We start from the raw sequence: 16918 nt of genomic DNA on the forward strand, positions 1-16918 counted from the left end.
TGAGACGAGTATACATCTACCTTCTGAGAAACGGAGTCACACGCCGGCCACTCATGGCCCAACCAACGCAAAATGATGAGCACTTTAGACGACCAGCAATCCACTTTGAGATCAGACAGAAGAGCCAGACGGAGATCATCTACTAACACGTCATGATAGACCGACCCACGGGACTTGACTATCTTATTCCAGAAACACAACGCAAGGCGTAACCAAAAGTACTGCAAGTTCATCAGCCACTCCACTCGTTCGTCTACCTCGTGTAGCCCTTGCGGGGCCTCTTTCCATACGTCTTGCCCCAGAAAATATAGAAAACGGAGAAGTAGTGTCCCCCATCCGTCCCCTTCGGGGTTGGAGAGGGACTCTGCGACCTCCTGTCGCAAAACTTGGTGTGCCACAGACCCACGCTGTAAACGGACACTGTTCCAAAACCTCACAACCTGCTTGAAGACGTGGTATTGGAGGGGTAGCTGCGACAGCTCAGCAAACAGGAGGCGGTGTGTTGATCTGGCAGCTCCTACAATTTGTCGCATGAAAGATATCTGAATCTGCACTGCTCTGTCCTTTAGGCATGCCTCGAAGGGCCCCTCTGCAAGGTTACTCGAATCACTCCGCCTCCTGAGCCTGTCCAAGACCTCAGCTAGCATAAACGGCCCCCACGCTTGACAACCATACAACAGTATTGCTCGTACCTGCGAATCGAAACACCTCATCCTCACATCTGGGGCGAACAACTTTAGCTTATCTAATTTTGCACTCAACGCGAACATAGCTGCTCTTGCTGTGTCATACAACTGCTGACGGCAGGAACAGAACTGCCGTTACGGCCCATACACTAACCCCAGATATCGTGTCTTTATTAACAGGCGCCTCTGTTGCCGCTTCGGCTTTCTACCTTTGTCACTCCTAGTAAAGGCGCACCCAGACGAGTCCGTATGCCACCGCCGTACAATCCCACTGCTAAAAGGCCTCGCCTACAAACCGCATTTCCGGTGATACGAAGAATATTTCATGGCCTCTCCTGGGTTCTGGCAGCTCCATATAGACTGGATGAGGTGGGTCTGGGTAGCAGGACCAAAAAACCACCGTCGGTTGTACGGTGGAACCAACTATCAATATATTCCATGGCCTCCCGGCTTTGATGGACACTTGTGCCGCGCACTCGTGCGGCACTTGTAACTTGTAACTATAGACGCTCATAAAATGCATCCTTGGTGTTACTGTCTTAACCCCGGCCCTCAGCCCAGCCACAACGCAGCCCTCGGTGCCTGCGCCCTCTCCTCTGACCGTCTCTGACCATTACCTCCGTCGTAATCGCTGGACGCTGGTATTCGCTGCAAAAGTATTACCGCAGCCTTGAGGACCGGATGACTGGATGTGGTGTGACGTACCAGTACCACAACTAGCAGCCGGCGTGCCGACTTCTAAAGCAGGATCAGAATCTATATGCTATGGCTTGTCGCCAAAATCTATGTGAGCACGCCATCGCGACCCGACCGATACGGATGCCTCCCATAAACCTCTTTAAGCGGGGGTTTAATAATTCTTATTTATGACATTTTTTGCAAGCAGCTACATGCTTTTATAAATACATTCCGACGTGTAGTTACAGAGTTTTTTTACGGGTACCTGAAAATACCAGTTGCAGCTTCGAACCCACATGTCATACAGCTTACTTTGAGAGCACACACTTCTGCCATACAATACCAATGAAAACTTTAAGCAGCAGATTCTGAATGCTCTTGTCAGGCTATCTTGGCACGTGAGGCATGAATCCGCGTTTCATGTCCACATTGTAATGCATGCTTCTAAACCGGTTACTGCTGCAGAGTAACCGGTGGTAATCTCAAGGCACTAATAGCACATATGGAGCCACTGTCTTGACAGGCCTCCTTCTTGCCGTCAGGTCAGACGATCAGAGTCGCAAGAGTTGAGGAAAATTAAGCAAAATCTCGCAGCACCTCCCACTTCCAGGCCAAATTTGATGTGTCGGGGGCAGGCTGAAGCAGGCGCTCCATCTCTGCGCGTGCATGCGGCGGCCCGTCCACGGGAACCGGGTTTGCTGCCATGTTTTTCCGCGCTTCCTGTGCAGCGGGGGGGAATAGCCGCAAAGGACACAGGTCCAGTTAGACTACTCTCATGTATGGCTGACGCACGTAGTCATGCAAAGCCGTCAGTACAACAAAACCTGTCAGAACAACACAATGCAAAATAAAAAAATCATGAGTCACCCGAGAATTCGCGGTATCCACACACGCACGCCTCGTTAAAAAAATAGCGCCGAAAGACACGAAGTGCTCTAAAAGTGGATTGATCCCGAGGTGCCCGACCTGATAGGCCGCCTGCCAGGCTGCCACAGCACGTTGCAGTGTCCGCGCATCCTCCTGGTGCCCAAGTAGAACCATCAGCTCGCCCAGCTGACCCGCCTCCTCAAGAATTGCCGCACGCGGCGCCAGGCCGTGCACGTGTGACACCAGGCTGGCCTCCTCCATAGGGGAGCCCTGACGGATGCGGTTGCCGGCCCTGCAGCGAGATGCACCGCCACGGACATAGGCCAGCAGTGAGCAATCTAGGCAAAAGGACAAGGATGGTGTATCCCATGCGGGCATATCACGGAATCTGACATCCACCGATAGGTACTTTTCGTGATACAACACACTCAAAATACGGTCACAGCGGCCTGGTGCAAGGCGGTGCCTGCATTGGATGGCGGCCTAGGCGTGCGGCAGCAGCAGCAACAGCAGCAGCAGGTGCGCACCCGGGCATGAGGTAACGAAATCAGCAAAATGCTGCGGGTACCTGTTGGTCATATAAGGCAATTGGCGAGGGCAGACTGGAAGCGTCACTAACCGTGGAACTCGCCTTCGTGCCGCCAGGCAGTCGCCGTGCAAGACATCATGTACATAGATTTGGACGTATGCTTTCGTACTTACTACGGCGGGCGAGTGTACACCGAAAAACCCACCGTTGCCGGACACCACATATATGGGAAGGCTCCCAGCAACATTACCGGCTTACTTTTTCAATTTCTTCTCCTGTTTATGTGCCTGACGCCCTCCCACAGTGGAGGGCGCACGGGACGAGGCGGAACTCGTTCCGGAGGTGGTGAGTCCGGGTCTGCCCGTCGCGTCCGTGTAGATGGACAGTCCCGATACCAGCGAGACCACATCGGACTGTAGATCATCCGGCAGTCCGTGCGCCGCACCATCCTCGTCTGCCGTCGAGGAAAAACATGCATGGAAACAATCTTACCTTGTTTGCAGCAGGGCAGATGGAATTAACAAGTCCCTCATACTCCAGAGGACAGCAAGCCGCATGAATCACCTTGTGATGTTATGAATGTACCACAGGTACACGGTAACAGGTATGTCAGGGCGGTGTGCACCAAGCGGCAACAGGCCCCTTAATGAGTGCACCGTTCGGCTTTGCAACCTGGTGAATGCAGATGCAGCACGTCTTCAGCTCTCATCCTCTCGCTGTGGCGGGTATCGTCCGCTGATAGAACTCCTTCACCAACCGGTGGCCACCCCTGTTCTTTTCCCACTATCATGCGCCCTGAGGGGGCAGCTGGGAGCCGTGTAAACCCGTTAGGGGGAATCCTCCGGTTTACCCACCTCCAAATCTTGAACCAATGCTGCCACCAGCGGGCGGTCGCCACGCACCGCCCGGGCGCGCACACATCACAAAGCACGGTGCAACTCTTACCGTGAACCAACACTCATTCGCAAGCAAGTGCATTTGCCCCACCCGTTCCCGGCGGACACGCCGCCACGAGCACAGGAGCGAAGGAGGATAGGAACAGCGCCGTCGCCTTTCTCCACGGTGACTGTGTGTGTGCGGCACAGCCCCTGTGACCCACTGAGCCCACCTGCCGCCGTGACAGCCGCAGTGAGCGCCAGCCGCCTCGCCCGAACATCCGCCAGGCGCTGGGCGTACTTGCGGATGCGCTCCGTCGACTCACGCGCGTCTGTGAGCAGCGCCGCCGCCCCCTCCGCCGCCGCCGGCATCACCACCGTCTCCACAAGGTCCGACCGGCCATGAGCGTACGACACCCGCATCGCCTCCCTCCACTCCCTAGGAGACGAAGCCGCAGAGGAATAGACGAGACCAGCGTGGGGACGAGCAGTCAGGCATTACTTGCGGCACTAAGGGACGGCCAGACGAGACGATGGCACTATTAAAAGTGTCTGAAAGGTTCTGCAACCGGTGCGGTAGCTTCTGCAGACGTGGCTTGCCGACTCGGAGGTGCCGTATTTCCTTTCTCCAGCGCCCGCCGCCTCACAAAACAGAAGGCATAAAGCCGGTCCTGGCGGTCAGTAGAACCTCATGACTGGACTGCCGCAAGTTTCCAACCCATGAGCTCTCTGGAGTCCTGTGGTGCTTGTTAAACCCCCTCATAGCAGCATTGTCAGCAGCCACCCTAGTGGCCCCCTTGTCCATACCACCGCATGCGGTCTCACCTCGCCTGAGTGTACGTCCGCACGGCGTTGTCCACATCACCCAGGTACGACAGCAATACGGCCGCGGCATCAGCACCCTGACCACCAGCCACAAGTTCCTCCGCCACCTCTGCCGCCAAAGACTGCACGGCAGCCTCGTCGTACTCCAGCTGGCCCGCTACCACGAACACCATGCGCCAACGACCGGCTGTGCGGTATGCCCGGAGCGCCTTGTCAAGCCTCCCTGCCGACAGGTACGACACCGCCGCGTCTTCGTAACGCTTCAATGCCTCAAGATGCTCGCCGTACGCCTCAAGTACGGCAGGCCTGTGGTCAGTGTCGTTTTCATACAGCTGAAGCAGTTGGCGCAGCAAGCCCCGCTCGCGGGCGAGTTGAAGCGCCTGCGGCGAAGAAATGAAGGTGGTTGTGAGCAATGCGGAACCTACACGCGAGGTAGGCTGCATACGCGGGCTAGTCCATGCATGCCAGTTAGCGGGAAGAGAGCATAGACACAGCCTTGCTTCGCCAGGCCTCATCTTTCCCGGTATACCGGGGCGCTTCCTGCTGGACTTTTGCGCTCCTGTCCTGCACGTTCCTCCCACCTAGCCATAGCGCATCTCACTGCTCGTTTCCCCTCCCCGCCCCTCCCCCCTCAACCACGACCTCACCTGTTCGAAGTGCTGCGGCCCCGCCTCCACCAGGTGCCGCAGCGCGGAGGGGTACCGCCGCAGCGACATGTCCACCGCGTGGCGCTGCAGGGCCGGGGGGCTGAGCGCACCGAAGCGCTGCAGCTCTGACAGGTACTCGCCCGGGTCTTTCTGAGGGCAGCAAACCCGGGGGAGGCAGGAGGGAGGGAAAATGAGGGTGTGGACGTGAGCGAAAGGAGGTGAGATATGAGGGCAGGCGGGGAAGGAAGGTTGAGAAAGGTGAGGGGAGGATCAAGGAAGCATAAACTGCGGACGTCCCAAGTCGCCAACTGCCGCTGGAGTCCAAATCCTAGGAAGTGGGCGGTGTTGGGGTGCTCCTCGTAGCAGGAGGGAAAAGGACGTTGCTAGAAGGCCGCTGCTGCGGTAGGAATCGCCCGGAGTGCGGTGCGGTGCGGTGATGGTTCCGTCGGAGGGTGCAAGGAGTGCGAGGAAGGACGTCATCACACAGCCCCATCCAGTTCGGCAACGTCACTGCCCCAAGGTGCAGGTGCAGGTGCAGGAGCTCCCAACCTCGCGAGGCGCCGCAAGGCAGCACTTGCGCCCATTCATCATTCCCAAAGGCACACACGCCCCCGATCCTTTCCCGGCATCCCTTCCAAAGCAAGCAGATAGGCCAAGTGGCCTCCAGGGAGGGGAACACGCCGCAGTGGCGACCTACCTGGGCATTTACGACGACCATGTAAGCCAGCGGCATGTCGTACATCCGAAGCGCAGTGTTGTACAGCTCATCAGCATCAACATACAACAGCAGGTGCTTCAGGGCCTTATCTGCGGGCCCGCTGTGTCCCGGCGGCTGCGGTGGCGCTGTCACGTTATGTCCATTTGACACGATAGTCCCTGGCGCGGGCGGTCGTAACTCCCGCTCCTTAGCGTCCCGGATGCAACGCATGGCGTCCTCTAACTGGGGCGGGTCGCTCCTGGGGGGGTGAAGGGGTGAAGAGATACATTGACGTTTCCGCCAAGGGGAATGCAGAGTAGAGTTAAAGCACGCGAACTCGAGTCAATGGAGAGGGGACTAGCGCGACGGGAAACCGTATTTGGCAGGTAGGGGCTCATCCACTCCCAATCTCAACACCTGGCCAAGCGCCGGTCACATGAACAACATCCGTAAAGCAAGGATGCAATCAGGTTCCTCAGTCAGCCGATCAGTTTGCGAGGGGGGGGGGCCCAAGTGGCGCGCTGTCCCACGCCCAACCAGTAAGTCCCGAGACAGAGCCCGGACAACGTGAAGCGCGACAACCTTCCTCCTCAGCCTCGGAAGCTGTTAGGAACCCATAAGGAACCCAGAGCCACCACCTGCCTGCTGAGGCCGCCCAAAGACAGCCCGCTTCACTGCGCCGCCCACCCGCCCCACCGCCCTTGCCCTCACGGACTCCTCTCCACACCCGCCCCACCCGCCCCACACTACCCAACCCACCTGGCATACGACGTAACCACCACCTCGAGGTACTTGTGCGCATCCGGCAGTCCCAGCACCGCGTCGCGAACAGCCCTACACACAGCCGTAACCTTGCCACCGCTGCCCTCCTCAGCGCGGCCGCTGGCACTGGGCTCCTCACCGCCCTTGGCCACGGCACCGCGTCGCTGCGGCTGCTGCCGATGTTGTTGTTGTTGCCGCTCTTGCGCCGCCCCTGCGGGGTTCTTGGAGACTTCCTCCCCCAGCCATGCCAGCGCCCCCGCATACGCGCCCCCCTCCGCCAGCGCACTGCCGGCCCGCAGCGCAAACAGCAGGTCGCACAGGTCCGCGGGGCGAGCCACTGCGGCCACAAAGGCCCCGGCAGCGGTCAGGAAGGAGGGCCACCCGTAGTCCACCTGCGAGAGGCCCCCGGGTATGAAGGGGAAGGAGGAGGAGCGGGGCCAGGAGGGGGTTGGGGCCAGAGCCAGTGGGGCCGGGAGAGTGAGAAAAGCGATGGCGTCCGCTGCATAAGTCAGAGGCCGTGTCTACAGGTCCAAGATTTAAGCACAAATAGCTTGGCTGCAATTAGGGCGAATGGAAAGGATGTTCAACGACGCCTAGCCGGCCCCCAGCCCCGTTCACATCGGGGCAGTCATGATGTGAAGAGGAACCCACTCCTCTTACCTCCCCTTCGCCTTTCACTTTCACGCCGGCATTCTAGCCCCAGCCCCCTCACTAGTCCCCACCCTCGCATCTATTTGCACATGATTCCCTCCACATCCCCCATCCCGCACCCGCACCAGCAGGTTGAGGTCCACTCGCTGCACGCTGGCCAGCCTCCACGCCTCCGCGAAGTCCCTCCGCCTCAGAGCCCCAACCAGGGCCGCCAGCACCAGGGCCCTGGGGGACACCCCCTCCAGGTTGCCCCGCGGCATCTGCAGCACCACAACCGGCAAGGGCACCACGTCTGCAGGCCGTGTGGAGGCCGCCGGCCCGGATCCTGACCCTGGTTCTGGATCCGTAGTGGTGGAGGGGCAGGCGACCAGCATGGCGCCCGCCTCCACAGCTCTCACAGCCACATCCCTGGAGGCGGCGGTGGCGGCATCCGGGAACATGGCCGCGTGCATGGCCGCCCGCATCTCACCCTCGCGCCTGTGGTACCGTGCGCGGGGTGGGGCCCAGCAGACGGGTCGGACCAGGTTAGGACGGGCGAACCGTTGATACTCCGTTCAGGTGGTGCGATAACCGATAAACGGATGATGGATGCGCACCCACTACCACCACCACCACTACCACCACCACCACCACCACCACTACTACCACCACCCGCACGTTGCCGCATGAGAGCTGCGGACTGCCAGAGGCTTGACCCTGGTGCTGCCAGCAGACAGACAGACAGACAGACAGACAGGCAGACAGACAGACAGATAGACACGAATTTACCTATGGGAGCGGAAGCCGTGGGGGTCGGCGGTGAGTTCCCGGTGCGTGTACGACGCCAGCTGACTCATCAGCACAGTGTACATCAGGTTCTTGCGCGTCGTGTACAGCAGCGCGGGGCCGCCGGGCCCACGAGCCCTTACAGCGACGGATGTGACGTCTGCCGTTGCGATGACGGCGCTGCCCCAGCACAGCATCCCGGTGCGGCTGAGACCCACCAGCGGGGGTAGCAGCTGCTCCTGAGGGGGAAGAAGAGGGAAGGGGAGGGGATAGGCCAGGTGGCTGAGCGCGCTGCGGGGCCAGGTGCTGAACAGGACTTGGGGGTGAAAAGGCGGGAGTCGGGAGGGGCCAGGGGCAGTCAGCGCGCGTTCAGCTGCAAATGCAGTCGTTTGTGCACACGCCAACGTGAAGAGAGATGGATTGGTTGGTTGATTAAATCGACGGGAATGATAAAAGGGTTTGCGCGGGGGAGACTTGAAGGACAAACGCAGATCAATGCGATGGGTCCAGACCGCTTGGGGATGTTGCCTTTGCGCGAAAGGGAGCAACGCTGTCGAATGTACAAGGCTGTCGAGTGTCGTGGGCTACATAGGCGGATACTTCCGACGCCCCCATTGAAGGAGGATATCGACTGGACCGGAGCCGCCCCAGCGACCGAAGCAACGGTACTGATGTGCCGGAGAGGTGACATGTGCTGTAGCCCCTTGACCTGCGCTTCCCTGGCGCTACTGGTCGCCACGGGCAGGAGGGGACCTCTTGAGAGAGGTACAGAGGCGAAAAGCGGCCGCGGCAGCGGCAGCTGCCGATGGTGTCACAAGAGTGCCAACTGCCAGGGCAGGCCCGCGGGGTCAGAGGCACTCTCCACGCGGCGGCAGCTGACTGCCCATCGCCGTGCGCCCCTAGGATGCTTACCTCGGCGCTGGATCCTGCGCTCCTCAGGAGTGCAGGTGTGGAGCGCACGATGGGGCAGGGCATCTTGAACGCCGCTGCCGGCCCGCAGGACACGAGCGCGGCGGCACCCCTCGTGAATCGCGCCACTGCGCCCCGCGCCAGCTGCACCGCTACGCCGCCGGCTGTGTGTGGCGCCAAGCGCAGCACCCGGGCGCCGGCGTATACGGGCACGTGCTCCGTCAACCGGACCTCCGGACTGACCCGCGGGTCAGTTGGGTCAGCTGGGCCGGACGACACCCACTCCACGTCTACCTGCACCAGCACGTCACCCGCGCCGTCCTCCAGACCGGGCTCCGGGTACGGCGATGCCAGGACGAGCAGGGACGAGCTACCGTACATCCAGCAAACGGCACGTGCACGGCGGCCACCGGCGAGAGGTACGTCGAGGACTGGCGCCGCAGGCAGCAGTGCTGCGGGGGCGCCACCGCTTCTCCCTCCCCCTCCCACTCCTGGGCTTCCCTTATACCCCTCAGCCAGCAACGCCTCCTGATCCTGCAGTGAATCCACAGTGGTGGGGGGGCCCAGGTGTGTGCACGTGCACGTGCATGTGTGTGTGTGTGTGTGTGTGTGGTGGAGGGAAACGGGGACGACAGAGCCTTGCGGCCATGGCGGACGTTAGCGACCAATGCACGAAGCACGTAACGGGCAGGAGCGCTGGGCACTTACACCACACTGGGATGAAATGGATGCACCGTGTGTGTGTGCTTGCATGCGTGTGTGTGTGTGTGTGTGTGTGAGCTTGCGTGTGCCTATCTTTGCGCTCCCTCGTGCACCTCGCTACTATGCACGACCGCCGGCTGCCGCACCCGGCACCCCGCCGCCGATCTCCCCACCCCCGCCCGGTCCAGCCCGGCCCACCTCGAGCGTCTCCTGCCACAGGTCCTCCTCCACGCTCCTGGCCAGCAGCAGGCGGCCACTGGATGTCAGGGCGGCCACCACCTCGTCGTGATCCTCCCAACAGGACGAGGAGGACGCGGTGGAGGCTGACGGGGCCCGGGGAGCAGGCAGCGCCGCAATGGCCACATCCACAGCCGCCTGGCTCGCAAGGAGGTTGTAAAACCAACAGGACGCGCCGGCGCAGGGGGAAAGCTACCATCAGGGGGATATCATAAGAAATAGTTTATACTGTGTTGGTGGTTGGACAGTCACGAGAGGTACGAGTTGGTGTACGTGTGCATCTGGAGAAGATGGAGCCGGAGGCATCTCTCCACAGGGTCCGTTTGCGTACACAGCGCGAAGCAAAGACACCAAAGCGGGACTGGACTGCGCCCTTACAGCCTCGCAGCAACAGCGCCCAATGGTTCCGGTGCCCACCTGCACGATAACACGATACACGCTGTGGCCCCTGCATCCCGAAACCGGTTCCTCAACGACACCGCGAGGCAAAAGCCACTGACCTGACACCCGATATGTAGCTCTGGGTGGGTCTGAACCCACCTGAGCAGCAAGCCCCACGTTCGCCCCCCTTCGTGCCACTTACCGCCCGTGCCCCTATGCATCCCTAACCCCGTTCCCACCTAACCCCCGTCCCACCCGTCTCCAATTCCCCGGTTTGCAGCAGTATCCCCCCCTCATACCTCCGGAAGGTCCACCCTTGCCGCGCACATGGGCGGAGGCACCAGGCCGTGCCGCAGCGGCGTCAGCAGCAGGCCCCGCCCGTCCACTACCACTGCCGTGCCCCGCTCCGAAACGCACGTGTCCCACGCCACGCCCACGGTCTCGTACACGCCGCCGGGTGTCAGCACATGCAGCACACCGCCGTGTTGCTCGTCCCAGCGGAGCTGAGGGCCCAGGTCCGCCGCGGCGCCACCCCCCACGCTGTGGACGTACCTCCGCTCGTGCTTCAGGTACCAGTGCCAGTTGCTGCGGTGCCACAACTGCGGTGCGCCAGACAGCGACAGCGATGTGGAAGGGGGGAGGTGGGCGGCAGGCGGGTAAGTCAATGAGATATCTTGCGCGGGGGCTTACTCCCCGGGTTGGATGCCGTGGAGCGAGAAGACGCATTTCGGAACTAGACTCAGTTCGAGCGCCATCAGCCGGGCCTACGGAGGTGCGGCAGAGGAACGCGATTGGTTCATTGGCAGAACCAACAGGCCGACCATGAAGGTGGTCCGTAAGGCCCACTGTCACAAACATCCAACAAGATGCGGAATTATTGCAGTGCGCTGCTATTGTTGCTGATGATGCTGGTGCGGGTTCAGCAGCTCGCACAGTGGTATCCCACAGCGCGTCCGAGCATTGCCTGATTGGCTCCAGGAGGGACGGGACGGGACGGGGTGAGTGGCCGTAGGTGCTGGGAAGTGGGGGTCCTAGGGCAGGACCACACAGCCAGCCGATGGCGGCCACGGCAGTGGCCCAGGCAGCGCCCCATTCCCGGCCCGGCCCCCACCCGACCCGCCGTTCCACCCATATGGTGACACACACAGCTCTGCATTACCTGCACCGACCACTCGTTGGGTCCCTCAGGGTCCGGTGCCGTGACAACCGCCAGCAGCTCCGAGTCGCAGCTCCAAGCCAGGCGCCGCACAGGAGCTGTGGAAAGTGGTGACGGCGCGTGGTTGTAGTGGCGGTAGCAGCAACAAGTGTGTATATGTGCATGTGTCTATGTATGTATGTATATATGTATGTATGTATATATGTATGTATGTATGTATATATGTATGTATGTATGTATTTGAAAGAGAGGGCGGTGTCCACCAGGTATGAAGGAGTTCATGCACATCAAGGTAAGAGATTGTAAATGTGCGCGATGCATGACTAAAATTGCGAGCACGTGAGGATCATTAATGGGTCCGCGGGAAGCGGAGGGGAGGGGAGGCCCAGGCCATCTGTGACTGCACGACACGTCACTGCTGAGGTAGCGAACACGGTAAAGGTAAAGGGTGGCGCTCCAAGCTGCTGCGGCGGTTGTGTGCCCCTGTGCGGCTTCCAAGGCTTCTACGGACTGGGTCCCTGACGATGTGCCTGGCCATGCAGCCCTGCCTAACAACCGTGAAGACTTTACAATACCCTCTACAATACAGCACCCTGCGGCGCCTCAACCGGTTGCCAGTGCGCATCACCGAGCGGGCAGACGGCGGCAATGGCATCCAGGCGGAATCGGAGGTGCTATCTTGCGGCCCAGTGCTATCCCTGAGCTATCTTGCCCGTTAGCAACACCATTAGCACTCCAGCCCCTTCTTGGCAGTCCTTGACAAAGTCGTGAGCCCGGTGGTAACTGCAGTAGTAACCGCCCACGGGACCATGGCTGCATGGGAGCTGGAGCCCCCGCGTGAAGCGAGGCAGTCTGCGCGGTCTTACCCTTGCTTGGCAGGTTGAAGCCGCCGTGACGCAAGCCGTTGCGCTCGTACAGCAGAATCGATGGCACTGCACCTCCGTCACTGGCGCCACTTGTCCCCGAGGGCATGGCCCCTGTCGCCAGCGCGGGGACGTACAGGTGCCGGCCGTTGGGCTGCCAAGCAGGTAGGGGTATAATGCCATCTGCAGGCTCGCCAGCCGCATGCAGCTCCAGTGTACCGCGATCCCAGATCCGTATTCGGTACGGCGGCAAGGCCACCGATCCTGGCACCACTGCCACCGTCGGGTCGCGGCACACGACCGCAAAGAACTTGCCGTCGCCGCGCCAGCTGAGCAGGGCGTCCTGGAAGAGGCTGCTGTTCTCGCCGTACGCGGCTGCGGTTGCCTCCGCTGCGGACGGCCCCAGCGCTGGTCCCTCGGACAGCAGCTCCCAAGCCTGCCCAGCACAGGGTGCCCCAGACGCGGGTAGTGGTGGGAACGGTCACACAGTATTGGCGGTCACACGGCATCGGAGCGGTCGCACAGCGTTGGCTCGAGCGGTGCTGTCTCTCTGTCTCGACGGCTCAGCCCCGGCCCCAGCGCCGGAGTGCCCCCTGATCGTATTGCACATACGGGCACATGCGGGTTGTGGAGACTGGGGGTGTCGCACCTGGTTCATGACCAGCAGGTTGCCCGTACCACTGAGGATGGCGAGCAGCTCCCCATCAGGGCTCCACTCCAGACATGCCACACCGCCGTCGATGTCGCCGACCTGGTAAGGGACCAGTGGAGGCCAACTTTGGCGCACCCGTTTCCCCTCCATAATGCAGGTCGGTGTTTTTACTTGATGCGGTGGCAGAGAGAGGCCAACTGGCGTATGCCCGTCCAGCAACCGACAACTGGTCTCGGCCCTGATATTACAATGCAGGGGCACACTATACAGGGACGCACGACACAGCAATCCACTTCTCGCGGCTGTAGAACAACCTCGCCTGGACAACCCACATGACAGGACGGTGCCGCTTTTCCATGCGACCTTTTCGTGTCGGTAGGCCCCTTCCCTTGGCAATAGGGCCCAGACGTGTACATCTCCTGCACCGGCTGCCGGACCGGTCCTGGGAACCAGTAGTGTGTTTTGCCCCTGTTACTGTGTCCGGACTTCCTCTCCCCTGTCCTCAGGTCCGACTGGTGGTGTGGCACGCCTGAAGCATTAAAAGCCACAACCCGACCGAGCCGCAACATGTCGCCGCCCTACCCACGCACCTGCTCTAGGTACCTCGTGGAGCCATCCCCCACGTGCAGCAGCGCAATGGCACCGCCACGTGTGGCGATGCAGAGCGCGTCCAGTTCAAGGACGTAGGTGAAGGAAGCCAGCCACGTGTGTGCCCTGGGCCCTAGTCCACCGGTGCTTTGCCCATCGAGCACGTCCGCGACATCCTCCTTGGACAGCAGCTCCCATTCCAGGGGGTAACGCCAGAGAGCCTGATTTAAGACATCAAATTGAGGGGTTGAAGGAGCGCTCTGAAGGAGCTCTTGTTGCGGGTAGTTGGCAATTTTCCTCAGGCTGGTTAGCGCTTTGGTGCAGTGGTGCTGGCATTTGCGGGGAAACGCTACGTATTATGGAGAGAAGCTGCCAAGAGCTCATGAGGAAGGGAAGGCCCCGCGGTAGGGCATTGCCGCTTGAATGCCCCCAGGGGTGCTGTCTTCGGCGGCGTTCTAAGGGTTGAACTTTTTCCCCGCGTGAAGGGTGTCGACTACTTTGCACACCACCAATGCGATAATGGGCTACTCCTATGGAGCCCCTGAGGATGCTACACGTGATGGGATGAGGTACTAGGAAGGGGTGCCCGCCGCCGTCCCGGCCAATACCCACGGTAGGGTTTTCGCCAGCACGAAAGCTGTGCACAAAGCCGAATTGGGTAATCACATATATGGTTGAGTCCGTTGCATTGATGCAAAAGCCAACAGGTGCGCCATCCTCGCCTAAACCGAGCTGGACACAGTGGTCGCGTTCTATGACAAGATTTTTCATTTACGCTCTATATATATTATTTTATCTGTTGTATTACAAAGAGGGAAGATAACATGCAGAGCCGACAATTTCCGTGCGCATCTTTGCCAATCCGTTCGCGCTACCCCACGGCTCAAGCATGGCAGAGTAGGGATAGAACGAAGACATCATGCACGCCATGCAACGCTCATACACAATGAGGACCCCAAATCCAAATCCAAGCTGTCCGTACAAAGGCGCTTTGCATTCTCCTTCAAAATAATCGGACTTCCGCCTTTGCCTTCCTATATCGCATATGCACCGTAGGCTCATCTTTACAAACTCACATCAATACGCAATAGCGTAAGCCTCACCCCCTCTGCGGTAGCTTGCCGAGCTTTCAAAAGGATGGATGCTTACGAGAAAATTGAGAAGATTGGCGAGGGTACCTATGGGAAGGTTTATAAAGCGCGGGACATCAACACTGGGAAGCTGGTTGCCTTGAAAAAATGCCGATTAGAGGTGCGCAGGGCCTGCGCTAAGTGCCCTCCGATAATCTAGAGTGCAGCATTCCGTCCAGCATCTGCAATAACTTGCAAGCCCAGGCCATCGTTTACCTTTTCCATTCCAGATGGAGGAAGAAGGTGTGCCGTCAACAACCCTCCGCGAGATTTCTCTGCTGCAAATGCTCTCAGACAGCAACCATATCGTCAAGTAAGAGCTTTATGCAGTAAAAAGTCAAAGGCCTTTGTGGTTGCAGGAGGCCTTGACCTAGAGCACTGCGTGCAGGTTGCTATGCGTCGAGCATACCGAGGAAAACAACAAGCCCTGCCTGTACTTGGTGAGGAAATTACTAGCTCGAAGAATGACATAAGGGTGGTGTGGCAACTCGCTCGCTCGCTCGCTCCGTGCTTGGGCGACAGGTCTTCGAGTACCTCAACACCGACATGAAGAAGTGGATGGACAGGAACGGCAAAGGACCCGCGCATCCCCTGCCCACCATGCACATTAAGGTATGGCCAGCTCGCGCTGCCCTCGTACAGGAAACACATCAGGTTTCATTCAGGTTCTAACGCGGAGCTCTATCCCGTGACACCTGTTTGCACAGAGTATGGTTTACCAGCTCATCAAGGGCGTCGCGTACTGTCACATGCACGGCGTATTGCACCGTGATCTCAAGCCGCAGAACCTGCTCGTCGACGATGAGAAGATGTGCTTGAAAGTCGCTGACCTGGGCTTGGGCCGCCACTTCAGCGTCCCTCTAAAGAGCTATACACACGAGGTATGCACTAGACAATCCTGTAGGGCTCCGGCCGCCAAGCCGCTTACAGTCGTTCAATACCATGGTTACTGCAGATCGTCACGCTCTGGTACCGCGCGCCAGAGGTGCTCCTGGGCGCAACCCATTACGCAACACCCGTCGATATGTGGTCTGTAGGCTGCATTTTTGCTGAGCTCGTGCGCAAGGTGGGCCCTTGGCACTCTGCCACAGCTATGGTTTGCAACTGCCGTAGCATCTGGTTGCTCTCACCATTGCAACCAGTCGTTCTTAGGGAATCTCTTCCTGTCGTGCTTTCGCCGAGGGGTCTTGTTGCACGCAGGCCCCATTGTTCCCGGGTGACAGTGAGTATCAGCAGCTTCTACACATCTTCAAGCTCCTGGGCACGCCGAACGAGGATACCTGGCCAGGCGTTACCAAGCTACGCGACTGGTATGTCAGGCTTTCCTGACACAGTGCCTCATTTCGCCTCCATATCGCTGCGAAGCCACTGAGCAGTTTGGGGTTATTTCTTGTAGGCACGAGTGGCCGCAGTGGCAGCCGCAAGACCTGCGCCGCATCTTCCCCACTCTTGAGGAGGCGGGCATCGATCTGCTGAAGCGCATGTTTGCCTACGACCCTGCGCTACGGATCTCGGTGAGTGCTTACGAACGTGTACACGAAGTTATGCGCGACTAGCCTTGATTGTCACCAGCTTTCGATATGCATGCACAGGCCAAGGAGGCGCTCAACCACCCATACTTCGACGATCTCGATAAGGTAGCGGTTGACGCGCTTGAAAGCCAGGAAGTCCGGGATCGCATGGCCGAGGCGGCGGCGGCGAACGTCCATTAACAAAGCAGGCGTGAACTTCAATGACGAACTGGATGAGGACCGAAGGAATGAATTGCATCCCGTTTGACGCATTGGCCTTGTGGACGCATGTATATAGCTCATCACGATGTGCATGCACATCTCGTAGTTCCTATCCGTGTCGTGAAGCGACAACTAGATCAGTGAGCAGGGACGAGTGTTCGTGTGCAGCTGCGCATTGAGCCCTTTAGTTTGCAAGGGCAGCAGCTTCTAGCAGTGCGATTCTGTGTGCAAATTAATCGGGGGCCGTTTCTGTCGTGAAAGGTTTAGAATAGGTGGCTGCCTAGGTAACAGCTACAGGACTACAAATACTACATCGCCTTTGCGCGGGTGAGCTTACCGTGCAAGGTTTAGGTGCAATTATAATATTTGCAGCCCGAAAAGAAGGAAATTCAGCAGCATGGACCCTTGCACCGTCAGCACACCCGCAAATTTCCTTCAATAGATTGCACGTGCTTGCCCGAGGGAGCTTCTGAACGCCGTGCACTGTAATTACTTCCGTACTGCGTCCGTTTAGCGAAACACCATTACATGAAGGGATTGGGTCAATTACGCAGACGCAGTGACATAAAAGTGTGTGTTAAATGG

The 16918-nt window shown here is 59.2% G+C and overlaps 2 protein-coding genes across 2 annotated transcripts; one reads left to right on the forward strand and one right to left on the reverse strand.

Annotated features, from left to right (window-relative positions):
- Positions 1–1940: 1940 nt before the first annotated feature.
- On the reverse strand, positions 1941–13799 carry VOLCADRAFT_87528 (uncharacterized protein; the record flags this gene model as incomplete). The annotated part of the gene is made up of 18 exons (XM_002947249.1): positions 1941–2084; positions 2331–2523; positions 3019–3214; positions 3869–4074; positions 4461–4840; positions 5108–5257; positions 5805–6063; positions 6564–6958; positions 7337–7694; positions 7875–7919; positions 7986–8221; positions 8895–9425; positions 9792–9968; positions 10511–10810; positions 11371–11465; positions 12234–12666; positions 12880–12981; positions 13473–13799. Coding segments are annotated over 18 exons (4527 nt in total), but the record flags the coding sequence as incomplete, so codon positions are not given.
- Positions 13800–14607: 808 nt separating this feature from the next.
- Positions 14608–16832, forward strand: cdkb1 (plant specific cyclin dependent kinase; the record flags this gene model as incomplete). Its single annotated transcript, XM_002947110.1, has 9 exons — positions 14608–14721; positions 14831–14913; positions 14989–15040; positions 15123–15212; positions 15308–15481; positions 15556–15666; positions 15801–15910; positions 15997–16114; positions 16193–16832. 9 exons carry the CDS (start codon positions 14608–14610, stop codon positions 16310–16312), a joined length of 972 nt encoding a protein of 323 aa, XP_002947156.1. The 3' UTR covers positions 16313–16832.
- Between the last annotated feature and the right edge of the window lie 86 nt (positions 16833–16918).

The sequence above is a fragment of the Volvox carteri genome (assembly GCF_000143455.1).
Source record: "Volvox carteri f. nagariensis unplaced genomic scaffold VOLCAscaffold_5, whole genome shotgun sequence".
Classification (NCBI taxonomy): Eukaryota; Viridiplantae; Chlorophyta; class Chlorophyceae; order Chlamydomonadales; family Volvocaceae; genus Volvox; species Volvox carteri.